Here is a 14,816-nt window from a genome sequence, read left to right on the forward strand (position 1 = left end):
CAGAGAGGGGGCAGGGGCAGAGGGCAGAGGGCAGAGGCAGAAAGGCAGAGGCAGAGAGGGGGCAGGGGCAGAGGCAGAGAGGCAGAGGCGCAGAGGCAGAAAGGCAGAGGCAGAGAGGGGGCAGGGGCAGGGGCAGAGGGCAGGAGCAGGGGCAGAGGCCAGAAGATCTTTGTGAGTTGAGGCCAACCTGGTGTACAAAGTTCCAGAATAGTCAAGGCAAAACAAAACCAAACACCCACCCCCCAAATCTAATGCAATTCCCTGTTGCCTTCTGCTCCTGTGACTTAAAAGTCACCCATGTGTGGTGGTTGGTGTTCATTGTTAACTTCACGAAGTCTACAGTGGCCTGGGAGATGGCATGCTTGTGGGGACTCACCGTATTCAGTTAGGTGGAAAGACCCTACTGTCCCTGCAGTCTTGATCTGCTCACACCAAGGGCCTCTGTCTGACCCAACCTCCGTCCGCGCTGGTAACCCCACCTCCAGTCACCTTTATCTCTTTCTCTCCTCCATCCTTCAACAAAATGGGTCATCAGAGGGAGCAGTGGAGAGTTGGGATTGCCCAGATATGATGTTGAACCTGACCCCAGTACCTGGAGGGCAGGGTAATCTCTTCCGGGGTTTCCAGTTTACCCGTGATACCTTGTAAGGCTCCCTGTGACCTAGAACACTATAATAAATCTCTATGTATATGTGCACATGTATGTACACATGAAAAGAATAAGATGCCATTCCTAAGCATGCCCCTCTGGCATAGTGACTATTTTGAGTTGAAGACATTTGAAAGATATTGTTTTATTTCTTTTTTTTCCTATCTCAAAAGGAGGGGATGAAATTCCCATCAGGACAGTGGCCTCCCTGCAGCAGAGCAGGGCAGGGACAGAAGGCATGCTGGCCCATTTCCTTGTCCTTCTTACTGATGCCTCGCACTGCCCACCGCTACCCTGTGTCCTGAGACTCACAAAGCACCATTCAGGTTTGCTTTGAGACCATGGATGGTTCCACCCGTCAGCCTCAACACATGGAACCAGCCCTCGTCATCCACACCAACCTCACCAGCCCTGAGCTACCACTTCAGCCAGGACACTAAACCTCCTCATGTCCCTCTGCTTGCGCTGCCTGAACTTCAGTGAATTCTGTCAGGAATGGAGGTAGGTGTGATACCTGGAAGCTATTACTCCCCACCTAAGGTTGTGCTTGGGCTAAGGCTAAGTAAGAAGGGAGACTACTGAGGCTGAGGGAAATCTGCACAAACAGCTCACAAAAAAAAAAAGATTTAATTTATATATTTGGGTGTTTTGTCTGCATATACATTTGCACACCAGGAGAGGGCATTGGATCCCATGGGACTACAGTTACAGATGGCTGTGAGCCACCATAAAACTGAACCCAGAACCTTTGGAAGAGCAGGCACTGCTCTTGACTGCTGAGCCATCTCTCCAGATCCCTGTAATTCTTTTTAAACCAGGAATTAAAATCTTTTTTTTTACATTTCAAACTTTATTTTTATGGTAATAGGGGTTCAACTAAGAGTCTTAGACACACGTACTAGGTGAGTGTTCTACCGATTATATACATCCTCACCCCTCTCCTAAAACACTTTAAACCAGCCAGTGCCTTTAATCCCAGTAATTGGGAAGCAGAGGCAGGTGAATCCCTGTGAGTTTGAGGCCAGCCTGGTTTACAGAGGGAGTTTCAGGGCAGCCAAACCTACAGAGAGAAATCATGTCTAGAGAAAACCAAAACCAAACAAAAGCCACTTTATTTTAGGTGTGGGCACGTGCATACCATAGAACACATGTGGAGGTCAGAGCACAGCTTACTGGGTCAGTTGTCTCTTTCTGCCACATGGGTCCTGGGGATCGGACCCAGGTTCTCAGGCTTGGCAGTGGGCTTAACGCAGGCTCCTTTACCTGCCAAGCCAGCTCGCCTCACCAGATCTAGAAGTAAATTTTGTTTTGTTTTTGTTTTTTGTTTTTTGAGACAGGGTTTCTCTGTGTAGCTCTGGCTGTCCTGGAACTCACTTTGTAGACCAGGATGGCCTTGAACTCAGAAATCCGCCTGCCTCTCTCTGCCTCCCAAGTGCTGGGATTAAAGGCGTGCGCCACTACGCCTGGCCTAGAAGTAAATTTTGTTTTCCCAAGTTTCTCAAAACAGGGAGAGTCCCTGGCTGGGACTTTTCTTGTTTTGGTGGTGCTGTGCTCAAATGATCCTGAGACATCCACTCGAGGCTTCTCAGTGTGCCATGCCTCAGACCCAGCTCAACCCAAGAAGACAGCTCTGGGGTGCAGCAGAATGGTAAGGACCTCTCTCTGCGTCAGTCAGTAAAGTGCTGGCTCTGTGAGCATGTGGGCCTGAGTTCAATCGCCCATGTCTGGGTAGAAGCCAGATGTGGGCAAATGCCCCTGTAACCCCAGCACAGCTTGCAGCAGGTAGGGGGCACCTGGCAGTTGATCCCACTGACTCTAGTGAAAGACCTCCATGGGGATACTCCCACCCGAGTCACGAGATAGCACGCACCCAAAGAATCATGAGAAACAGTCTTGATGCAAACACACGAGGTAGTTTAATGACGGAGCTCGGGGCCGACACATATCTCACGAAGGAGACAGAGGTGTCGACCCCGAGGCTCAAAAGTTAGGGGTTTATATAGGAAAAGAGTGGGGGTAGGGGAAGAATTGACGCGGCTTCACACAATTGGACAGTTTAAACATCAGCAAACTGTACATGCAGAGCGAGGTAACAGCAATTCTGAGGGGCAGGGGCTTATGACTCAGCTGAGATAGTCTGGACATCCCTGCTGAGATGTCCCGGATATCTTTGCAGGTCTTCTCCTATCTTAATGGCTAGCCAGTTCCTTGAATGACTTAACAGCAACAGCCTTTGTTCTTTGCCCTTGGCCCAAAAAGCCCTCCTAACTAGCAAGCCACATGAGTCATGGACCTTGAATTTAATTTTCTTTCACTAGCTGTGAGACCCTGTCTCAAAAATAAGATGGTAGCAGGGTGTGGCGGCACAAACTAATCTCAGTACTTGGGGGGATAGATACAGGCACATCTCTTGAGTTTCAGACCAGCTAGAGCCATATGGCAAGACTCTGTGTCAAACAAACAAAACAGTGGAAAGTAATTGAGAAAGATACAAGCTGCCAATCTCTGGTCTATACACAATCTCTCCCCCAAACCCTGCTCCCCTCCTCTCTCTCACATACACACCAACAAACCTCCCTTTGTCTCTCTTTCTAAATTTGGTTTGTGGGAGAATCTGGGTGAACTATGTCTTTGGGGACAGAGGCTCTGCCAGATTCTGTCATGAGAACTCTTGCTTCTGTTGGTTCTTTTTATACAGACAGATATTATCATTGTTCTTTGTCTTTTGTGTGACTGGCCATGTGGAGGGGAGTCACAGGGTAGAACCAGGAGTGGCCCCATGAGCTTGTGACTCCAGCCCACCTATAGACTAAAAAGCTGGGTTTCTTGCCTGGCCTATATTCATGAGGGTAAGATTTTATATGTGGGTCACCAATAAAATGAATCTGAGCATGTTTCTCCCCCTTATTTCATATGCAGAGCCTATATCTCAGTGATCACTGAGTGTATTCTCTCTGGTCTCAGTCAGGGAAACAAAATACTTAGTCCAGGCCATGTGGTCAGCCTGGAACAGCCTGGAAACCCAGGTCATTGAGGGTACAGTAATATTATATCTATCTGTGGTGCCAATTTCTGGGGAGATTGTCATAGGGAGAGATCCTAGTCTGAGGGGCCATTCTCTCATCAGCCTTCTCTGGCTCCTCCCACTCCCATCATGTGCTAGAATTGGCTAGTCCCTGGCTTGGGCACTTTCAGTCTCCCAAGTGGTGTTTTGCTGTCCATGGTAACATGGCGTTTGCTTTCTTGGGTTGTCCTTGAAAGTGACCACTTTAGATAGCAGGGATTTTGTCCTCTGCATCTACTTCAGGAAGAGCTTGACCCCATAGGAAAGAGTTATCCTAGCAAGATGAGGCTTACATACATCTGTAATCCCAGCATTTGGGAGGAACAGACAGGAAGACCAGGAATTCAAAGCCATCCTTGGCAACATAGCAAGTTTGAGGCCAGCCTGAGCTACATGAGACCCAGTAGAGAAAAATGGAGGAGGAGCAGGAGAAAGAGCAGAAGACAAGAAGGAGTAGCAGGGAGGAGGAGGAGGAGGAGGAGGAGGAGGAGGAGGAGGAGGAGGAGGAGGAAGACTACTTGGAAGAATAAAGTCGACAATCCCTAGGCAGAGACTAAGCCTGCAGCTTCTGATTGCCACAATTTCTGTTTCTGTTTTGTAGGAGTCTATTCATGTAGGATTTAGGATCAGAAGATGCTGGCCACTCATTTAATGACCTCCAAGTTTGATGATGGTGGTGGTAGGAGTGGGTAGTGGTTTTGGAGGCATAACACAAAGATTCTTGTGCCCACAGATCTCCAGAGAAACCAGGAATGTTAAGCACATATGACTGTCTTTGTAGTGGGTAAGATGAAAACCTGTTCTTCCATCCAGAAATCTGGGAGTTGGAAGTGACAACTATTGGGCCTGGTGATATCTGGTGGGCCAGGCCATATCAAACTCCTACCACCAGGACCAGAGGCACTAACACCCTAAATGGCCTCTTCCCTATCTTTATGTCAGAGACCAGTCCAGAGCCTTCCCTTGGCCCTTAAGCTATGCAGGTAGCCTATCTCTAGAGCCTATTTTTTTGGAAGAAATGACATGTATCCTGAGTTGAATTTCAATGTAATTATGTTTCTTTATGCACAGGGGATTGTATTATACCAGGACATTTTCCCCAAAATTATACTGGGTTTAAATACATTGGGATAAACCCCTGATATCAGACTCTTTTTCTTGTTTGTTTGAGATTCACTTCCCTGCCTGACATCTGCAGAGATGCCCTCGGGTGATGCTGATGCTGATAGTGATGAAGATAATGATTTGAGACAGGTTCTCCTGTAGCTCAACCTGACCTTGACTTTTGATTCTCCTGTCTCTACTTCTTGAGTGCAAGGATTACAGGTGTGAGCCTCCATGCTAGCTCTTTAGTTGATGTTATTTATTTGTGTTAATCTTATTTCTTTGTGTGGGTGGGGCAGGACAGGGTGTGTATGGATGTGTGTGTGTGCACACACACACACTTTCTCTCTTCTTCCTTCCTTCCTTCCTTCCTTTCTTCCTTTCTTTCTTTCTTTCTTTCTTTCTTTCTTTCTTTCTTTCTTTCTGTCTTTCTTTCTTTCTTTCTTTCTTCTTTCCTTTCTTTCTCTCTCTTTCTCTCTTCCTTCCTTCCTTCCTTCCTTCCTTCCTTTCTTTCTTTCTTCCTTTTCTTTTCTTTTCTTTCTTTTTTTTTTTTTTTTTGAGTCAGGAGCTCACTCCATAACCAGGCTAGTCTGGAACTAACTCTGTATGGAGTGCTTTCTCAATGCTGGGCTCCAGGTGTGGTGGTATGCACTCGTAATTTATCCTAGCATACAGGTGGCAGAGATAGGTGGGCAGTGAGTTCAATGCTAGCCTGGGCTTTATAACAAGACTATTGACAGCTGGGGTTTTATTGCCGTGAAGAGACACCATGACCACAGCAACTCTTAGAAAAGAACACATTTAGTTGGGTCTGGTTTACAGTTCAAAGGTTTAGTCCATTGTCATGGCAAGAAGCATGGTAGCATGCAGGCAGAAATGGTGCTGGAGAAGGAGCTGAGAGTTCTACATCTGGATCAGTATTCGGCAGGAAGAGAGACTGACACAGGGCGTGGCTTGAGCTTCTGAAAACTCAAAGTCCCCAGTGACACACTTCCTCCAACAAAGCCACACCTACTCCAATAAGACCACACCTCCTAATAGTGCCATTCCCTATGAGCCAATGGGGTCCATTTTCATTTAAACCACCACAACTATCTTAAACTATCAAAACTCAAGTGTTTTAGTTTGAATGGGAAATGTCCTCCACAGGCTCCTGTGTTTGAACACCTGGTCCCTAGCTTGTGGCCCTGTTTTGGGATCTGTGGAACCTGATGAACAGATAGGCCTAGCCACCTGACCTAGACCACTGGGGTGGATATTGAGGGTTACAGTGTGGCCCTTATTTTGGACTGAGTTCTCTTTCCTGATCCACCAAGAAGTGAGCAAGTCATGGCTGATGGTCCTGCTGCCAGGAATCCCGCCAGGCTCCCCACCGTGGTGGACCGTAGCTCTGGTCTGTAGTAACCTCCCTCCAAATCACTTCTGCAGGGTATCTGGTTCCAGACAGGAGAAAAGTAACTAACATAAAAATGAAACTGGAACATCAAAAGCAGCCGCTATTCCTCAGGCCTCATTCTTCTGTGGGTCCACTCAGATAAGGAGCTCACTAGACACCAGGAGTCCCCCTGAGGCAAAGACTCTGGGGCTCTGGTCAACATTTACCCCATGATACCCCCATCCTCAGGCAACATAAAAGTGAGATTCAGGCAACTTGAGCCAGGCATGGTGGCACATGTCTTTAATCCTAGCATTTGGGAGGCAGAGGCAGAGGCAGGCGGATCTCTGTGAGTTTGAGGCCAGCCTGGTCTACAGAGTGAGTTTCAGGACAGCCAAAAACCAAAACCAAAACCAAAAACCAAAACCAAAAAAACCCACAAATAAAGAAATCAAACGGTTCCTGGTTCCTCCTCCTCCTCCTCCTCCTCCTCCTCCTCCTTCTTCTTCTTCCTTTTTTTTGTTTTTGTTTGTTTTGGTTTTTTTTGAGACAGGGTTTCTCTGTATAGCTCTGGCTGTCCTGGAACTCACTCTGTAGACCAGGCTGGCCTCGAACTCAGAAATTCACCTGCCTCTGCCTCCCAAGTGCTGGGATTAAAGGCGTGAGCCCCCACTTCCCGGCCCTTCTTATTTTTATTTTATGTGTGCAAGAGTTTTGTTTACCTCTGTGTCTGTGCACTGTGTGTGTGCCTGGTGCCCATGGAGACCAGAAGAGGGTGTCAGATCCCCTGGTACTGGAGCTATAGTGGGAGCCACCATATGGATGCTGGGAACTGAACTTGGATCCTCTGGAAAAGCAGCCTGTGCTCTTAACAGCTAAACCATTTCTTCAGCCCCAAATGAAATGTAATTAAAACAAAGAAGAAAAGGCCTACTTAGTGTAACATAGTGCTTCTATTTGAAGTAATCTAGATTTTAAAAGAAAGTTTTATTTTATTTATTTTAATTGAGTGTAAGAGCTTGAGGTAGAGATGGGTTCGATTCTCAATATCCACATGGCAGCCCACAACCATCATAGCTCTAGGGCCAGGAGATCCAATGTCCTCTTCAGGCTTCCACAGACACTATATGGAATGTGGTGCACAGACATTCAAGCAGGCTAAACACCATTCACATCAAACAAAGAGGCCTGGAGAGATGACTCAGTCATTAAGAGCACTGGCTGTCCTTCCAGGGGCCCAGGCTCAATCCTGAGCTCCCACATGGCAGCTTGTCTGTAAAATTCAGTTCCAGAGCTTAGAGACCCTCATATAGACATATGCAGGCAAAACACCAATACACATACAATAAAAATAAATCTTTTTTTTTTTTTTTTTTTTTTTTTGGTTTTTTTCGAGACAGGGTTTCTCTGTGTAGCCCTGGCTGTCCTGGAACTCACTTTGTAGACCAGGCTGGCCTCGAACTCAGAAATCCACCTGCCTCTGCCTCCCAAGTGCTGGGATTAAAGGCGTGCGCCACCACCGCCCGGCAATAAATCTTTTTTTAAAGGATAGTGTGAGGGCTGGCTGCTATTCCAATGGACCTGGGTTCAGTACCCAGCACATGACAGCTCACAAGTGTCTGTAACTCCAGCTCCAGGGAACCCAACGTCATCACACAGACTCATTTCACATAGATACAAATGCAGGTGAACACCAATGCACATAAAATAGAAATAAATAATTTTTTAAAAAGTGCTATGTGGGGGGCTGGTGAGATGGCTCAGTGGTTAAGAGCGCTGACTGCTCTTCCAAAGGTCCCAAGTTCAAATCCCAGCAACCACATGGTGGCTCACAACCATTCGTAACGAAATCTGACACCAGAAAAATGACACCATGCTCCTTCTTCTATCGCCCTATTCCTCTGAGGCAGGGTCTCTCACTGAAGCTGGAGTTCAAGTTTCTTTGGCTAGGCTGAAAGCCAGCGATCCGCAGCCATCCTCCTGACTTCAGGTCCACACCTGACTTGTTACCTAACTACTAGGATCCATATGCTGGTCCTCAGGGTCGCACAGCAAAGGGCTGCTCCTCACGGTCGCGCAGCAAAGGGCTCCTAAATGTTGAGCCCTGACTGTCTCCAGCATCTGATCTGCATGTTTGGAAGGACAGGGGAAACGCTCCTGATAAGAAGCTTAGCTTAAGGCCAGCCAGCTCCCAGGGGCAATGGAGAGATGAACTTAAGCTCCCAGCAGGGTCTGTTTGCTCTCGTGCTTGCTCATCTTCAGTCTTTCTGTTTGCCAGTCTCCAGCAGCTCACCTGACTCTTCTCTCCCTCAGCACAACTCAGTTTTTAAGAAAATTTCTGGGGAAACTTTGCACAGGGGATAAAGCGGCTATGCATAGCACAACCCCAAACCCAATTCTGTCAAGTACTTTGTGCTAAGAATATTTTAAAGATCTGAGAGGTGGCTTGGTGCTCAAGAGCACTGGCTGCTTTTCCAGAGGACCCAGGTTTGGTTCCCAGCACACAAGGCATCTCTAGCTGCCTGTAACTCCATTTGCAGGAGAGCCATCGCCCTTTCTGCCCTCCATGGACACCAGCACAGAGCTTGGGAAAATACTTATATATATATATATATATATAATAAAAATAAGTAAATCTAAAATAAATAAGTAAATAAATAGATAAGCAGCAGCTGAGGAAATCCCCTTGTAAAAGGCACCGTGGCTTGATGAAGTTTCTTCCGCCAAAACTCACAATCTCATTCAACTGTCAACATGACAGTATTGAAATAGCCAGGCAGTGGAGGTGCAAGAAGTCAGGCAAATCATTAACTTCCAAGGCCAGCCTGGTCCACAGAGTTCCAGGACAGCCGGGACTACACAGAGAAACCCTGTCTCAAAAAAAAACCAAAATAGACAGACAGACAGACACACACACACACACAGGAGAGGGAGGGAGAGAGAGAGAGAGAGAGAGAGAGAGAGAGAGAGAGAGAGAGAGAGAGAGAGAGAGAGAGAGAGAGAGAGAGAGAGAGAGAAAGATCAGGAAAGAAAGGAAGGAAGGAGGGAAGGAAGAAAGAAATGCTACTAAGAGGTGTTGGGTGCTGGTGACAGACTCCTCAAGAGTGCTTTATCGCTGAAGATTAGATTGCCAGGCTCCTCTGTGACACCTGTGTCCTTCCCCAGGTGTACTTCTTCCTTGCCAGAAGCTGGGTGGATTCAGATACAATGTTTTTTTAACTCCAGAACCCTGTAGCCTCTCCCCTGTAGACAAACAGTATCTTTTCAAGATGCTAGAATGTATCGAATAACGATTAGCTTCTACTCAGCATTGTAGCATTGTCCCTGTCAGCTATTATCAAGTAATCCCTGTGTGCCATGGCAACGTGAATACTGGCAACATCTTTCATGTTGGTCCTAAGTAATATTGACGCTCAGATTGCTCCTTACCCTTCCCAGGGCAGAAGGGAAGAGGCTGCAGACTTGAAAGAGGGGCTCCTGAAGGACAAGACAGGGAGCCAACACAGAGTCAGAATGACAGGCAGGTGATTAAATGTTAAGGAAGCTAATGAAGGGGAATGCAGAGCTCAGCTACAGAGTGCAAGATCCTCAAGGTGAGCGCCAGGAGTCCAGAAGGATGGATGGATGGCTACTTGAATGGGCCTCATCACACAGTGGGGATAGGGCCACCGTAGAGGTGGAGCTCAGGTGAAGCTTAGAGATTCTCTTCCAATTGGTCCCTGGTGGCCTTGCTGTGTGGTTGAATGACAGGCTTCTATGGGGTCTGGTGAAGTTGTTGCACTTTTCCTTGGAGTGTTTGGTAAGTTCTTGGGCTCATTTTTTTTTCACACAGTTTTAATATACACACTCGCCCATGGGTTCCAATCTATATTGAGTAGCTTATAGACGGTGTCAGTCAGAGACTGTGAGTGGTGCTGGTTGGATAATGGTGATTACAGGCACAAAGGAGATGCAGTCATCCTGTGTCTGCATTTACACTCCAAGGAAACACTCAGCCCAAAAGCCACTGTCTCATGCAAATTAGAGCATGGTGGTGACTCAGAGCATTTAGTGGATGGTGACAATCTACACAGTTACCTAGCCTCAGGGGTTCTCTTACAACAACAAAATCCAGGCTGAAAAGAGAAATGTCCTTCTCAGCCTTGGCTGTCCTGGAACTCACTATGTAAACCAGGCTGGCCTCGAACTCAGAAATCCGCCTGCCTCTGCCTCCCAAGTGCTGGGATTAAAGGTGTGCGACCTGCCAAGAAATGTCCTTCTTATCTTCAAGCACAGAATATTGAGGCCAAGGAGAGAAACTTGCAGGAACAACCTGAGCACAGTCCACAGCTGTGATCACAACATTTCAGAGATAGACACTCACACATCACCAGCAAGGTAAGCAGAGGCCCTCTGTATAGTTTGTGACCCTTCACCAGGCCAGCCTCAGGTCACAGTGCCTCAGTCTATCCCAAGGCAGGGAACTAGCTTGGCCTGTAGCCAGGTGTTGAGTGTTTCTAGGACTGACTGGCAAATCAACATGGGTCCCCCTTCATTAGATGTTGGTTCATTTCTCTTCTTCTGCTCTTAACCCCTTCCTGTTTCAAAGGTCAGCAAATATTAAGCAGGAAGATGTCCTGGTCCCACCCTTATGTGCAAGTTTCCTGTCCTCTGCCCTTTTCCAGCCTGAGGGTCCCAGAGCCCCCTTTTCAACAGGAAACAGCACCAAAGACACCTCTTCTGTCTTACAAACTTTATTAGTGCTGGGAAAACGGGGACAAGAAGCTCTTGTCTCTTCAGTCCACTACTGTTTGCCATTGCCATTGATGGGACGGTTCACATGTTCCGGGGAGGACAGAAAGGCCTTGATCTTGGGCCGGGCACTGAGGCGAGCCACATAGGCAGAGAGCAGGGGGAAGTTGTCCAGGCAGCCAGGGGCCAGGACTTGGTGGATCAGCAGCAGGTCCAGCAAGTTGTAATCGGCAAAGGAGATCTGCAGGGGCAGGAGGTGTGGGTCTCAGAAGCTGGGAGGAGGCTGGGGCTGGGGGGCAGAGAGCTGAGGGCCCCCACCTCCACCCCTTAGCTCTGCTCCACTTTACATATGGCTCCCTCTTGTCCTTATCCACAAGGCAAAGGCAATGCAAGAGATGCTCACCTGGTCACCCACGATGAAAGCTTTGCCTCCCTGGTTCTGGGACAGCAGGGTCTCAAAAGGCTTCAGATGCCCAGGCAGGGCCTTCACGTAGTCATTCTTACCATTCTCCTGCCAGGGAGACACCCAAAGATGTACCATCCTCCCACTGTCACAGTGCCCTGGGCACTGGACTCCTGCTGCCCTGTAATGAATTCCAGATATACCCCACCCCCCAGGGACATGGCCTACCACTACCTACTTCCTGGGCTGCCTGGTGTCAGGAGACTAGCCACCACTGTGCCTGCTGCCAACACCCAGGCTTTGACCAGGTCTCAGTCACTTCAGCTGCTAATTCTTTCTTACACCATTCAACCACTCCATCCCTTCTATGCTCTCCCTCCCTACCATAGGCTGCCCTGGACAGCTCACAGTGTAGCTCAGGCCACCCAACTACTGTGATTGCAGGTGTGCATTACCACCCCCAGCTAAGTTCTCTGGTCTTTATCATAGTAAAGCTCTCAGAGCTGGCACCCTGAGGATCATTCGGAGCTTCACATTTAAATCCAGCCATGAACAGACTCTTCAACAGCCCCACAGAGTCCAAGCCAGCTGGTCCAAGGGCTTTAGGACCTGGCCTTCTGCCCCAGCTCTGTCTCTTCATGTTCTGCCCCTATGCACACACCCACACACGTGAGGGCACACACACTCTTCCTATCTGCACCCGCTGACCTCTCCTGAAGCTGTCTATTGGCCCTCTTTACAGTGCCCCAGACTGCCCTACCCTGCTTCGGGCTCTGATACAGGAAAGGAAACTAGGGAGGCAAAAATACACAAAGCTCCTTTGCCCATCGCTCCCAACCCCCACTCCCCGGGATCTAGGCTCACATAGTTGGTGTAGATGAGGGTGACATATTTGCCGCGAAGGTCCTCCACCCCATCATTCACCATATCCATCTGGGCGGCCTCCCTCTGGTTTTTCCCATAAAGCCCTACGGGTTGAGAGAGACAGCATGACTGATCCCTGATTTCCTCAGGCATGTGGCTGTTGGTAGGTCGAGGTCTTGGGGGAGGGGATATGGGCAGTCATGTGAGACCCGAGCTCATGAAAGGCAACAGGAAGCCATGGCAGGCAGACCACAGATGCAGCCTGAACAAGAATAATCTCTGTGTGTCCCTGTTTTGCTCTGTCAACTCAAAACTAAAAAGGGAGTGGCCAGCTGGGCAGATACCCCCTGAAACAATAACTGATACCCCCCCCACCACCCTGCCCACCAGCTGGACCACCTGGGTTCAGGACTTACCCAAAGAGCGGCCAAGGTGTCTCAAGATGGCATTAGATTGGTAAAGGGTGAGGTCTCCATCCTCAAACTTGGGGAGCTGCCCATACAGCTGGAGGGAGGAACAAGAACCTTGGTGATGCTGCTGCCTCCCAGTCACAGCCCTCCTAAGGCCCTACCTCTGCCCCCTCCACTACGGGTGTCACTCACACAAGTGGGCTTGAGCAAGCCTTGCATCCAGGTATCTATGGTAACCACCTCCTCCTTCCAGCTCTGGCCCTGGTCAGCCAGCAGCATTCGCATGGCCTCACACCGCCCTGTATGGAGTCAGGGTAAGGATTTGGGGACAGCATTCAGGCCCAGCCTCAAAGCAATTTCAAGTACAAGGACCACTTGCAACCAGAAGGAGAATAAAAAATGAACTGGAATTTCTTCATGGAGGATAGGAATGGTGGGCTGCAACCCCTACCCCAGACCTCCCCTTCCTGCAGTCATTTGGTCTTACCTCGAACTGGGAAGTAGACAATGGTGTATGGTGGCACTGGGGTGGACAAGAGAAGAATGTTAGGTAGAAAAGGGGTAATGATTAGGTTTCAGAGTGGTACACTTTCCCACCCCATCTCCCGGGTCCCTTCTCTGGTTTGAAACGCCTCCCCATCCCCCACCCCACGCCCCAGGCTCCTGTTGCAAGCTGCCCGGTGCAAAGAGCGCCAGTCGTGAGCGAGCCCAGGCCCCGACAGCTGCAAGCTGGTTGTCCTGGGAAGCTGTGCGGAGCGGACTCACTGCCTGCTGGGTGCGGATTCAGTGCTGCGTAGACAGAGGGGTACTCAGAGTGAGGACGCACGCGTAGGCCACCGGGCCGCCAGCCTTATAAGGGGCATCGCGCTCCGCCCCGGATGCTGACTCAACACGTTGGAGAGAGAAGCCGGTAGCGGAGCTCTGCAGCTCCCGCCTCCTGCCGGGGACACTCGCTTGTGGGACCCGAGTCTGCAGCGGTGCTGGGTTCATTTTTTGGTCCTGCTCCGAGAAGGGTGTGTCCAGCTCCCTTCCACTTTGTACTGGAGCTGGACAGCTTTCTGCAGCATGTGCAACTCTGTCAGCCTTTTGCCTGTCCCCATCTACCAACCTCTGTAGTAGATTCCACTAGTGGCCATCCTTAACTCACCAACTTCTTTCTCCTCCCAAAGAGCTTCATTTGATCATTTGACCTTCGCCAGGAGTAATCAGAAAATTGTTATCCTAACTCCTCACACTCGACACAAACACCAAATAAATGATAAAAATAAACGAGACTAACAGGGTTGGAGAGATGGTGCAGCAGGTAAAGTACGTACTACACAAGTTCGAGCACCTTCTTCTCACCTCAGCACCTACATAAAAAGGGTGCAGCACGCATACAGAATCCCGACTCTAGTCCAGGTGGTGGCGGAGGCTCTCATCTTTAATCTCAGCACTCAGAAGAGAGGCAGGCAGATCTCTGTGAGTTTGAGGCCAGCCTGGTCTACAGAGTGAATCTCAGGACAGCCAAGGCTACACATGAGATTTTTGTCTTAGGAGAAAAAAAAAAAAAGGAACCCCAGCTCTGTGAGAATAGGGACAAATCTTGAGTTTTGTTAGCTGACCCGTCTAGATGAACAGGTAGGCTCCAGGTTGAGTAAGAGACCCTGTCTCAAAAAAATAAGGTGAAGAAAAAAAATTCATCTGTATGATTCTCCACCTTTAAACAGGCCAATCCAAGCCCCACATAACATAGGTGCACATTTACTGAATCTGGAGTCTTTATTCTGTTATGACATCTCTGTATTGTGTAAAACTTTCATTACATAAAACTGAATGATTTTTCAGTTGGTTTAAAAGAATCACCCCTAGTGACATCTTTTTTAAAGATTTATTTTATGTTTGTGAGTACACTGTAGCTGTCTTCAGACACACCAGAAGAGGGCATCAGATCCCATCACTGATGGTTATGGACCACCATGTGGTTGCTGGGAATTGAACTCAGGACATGTGGAAGAACAGTCAGTGCTCTTAACTGCTGGGCATCTCTTCAGCCCGATAATCCTTCTAATTTTAACTCTCAGGGCTAGTAAGAACAAGACAAAAAAAAAAAAAAAAAAAGAAGAAGCAAACAAAATCCACTAAAAGTTAGATTTCTGTTTAGATAAGATTTTATCTTCTCCTCGGTGTCTTACTTACTCTGAGAACTCTTGTTAACTCACCTTGGCTTGTATGTG

At 48.4% G+C, this 14,816-nt stretch overlaps 1 protein-coding gene across 1 annotated transcript; it reads right to left on the bottom strand.

The window, feature by feature from the left end:
* Nucleotides 1-10,913: 10,913 nt before the first annotated feature.
* On the bottom strand, nt 10,914-13,415 carry Gstp1 (glutathione S-transferase, pi 1). Its single transcript, NM_013541.1, has 7 exons — nt 13,366-13,415; nt 13,088-13,123; nt 12,793-12,899; nt 12,607-12,694; nt 12,191-12,294; nt 11,327-11,434; nt 10,914-11,164 (listed from the first exon to the last, which is right to left on the bottom strand). Coding segments are annotated over exons 1-7 (633 nt in total). The 5' UTR covers nt 13,367-13,415; the 3' UTR covers nt 10,914-10,975.
* Between the last annotated feature and the right edge of the window lie 1,401 nt (nt 13,416-14,816).

The sequence above is a fragment of the Mus musculus genome, chromosome 19 (genome assembly GCF_000001635.26).
Source record: "Mus musculus strain C57BL/6J chromosome 19, GRCm38.p6 C57BL/6J".
NCBI lineage: Eukaryota > Metazoa > Chordata > Mammalia > Rodentia > Muridae > Mus > Mus musculus.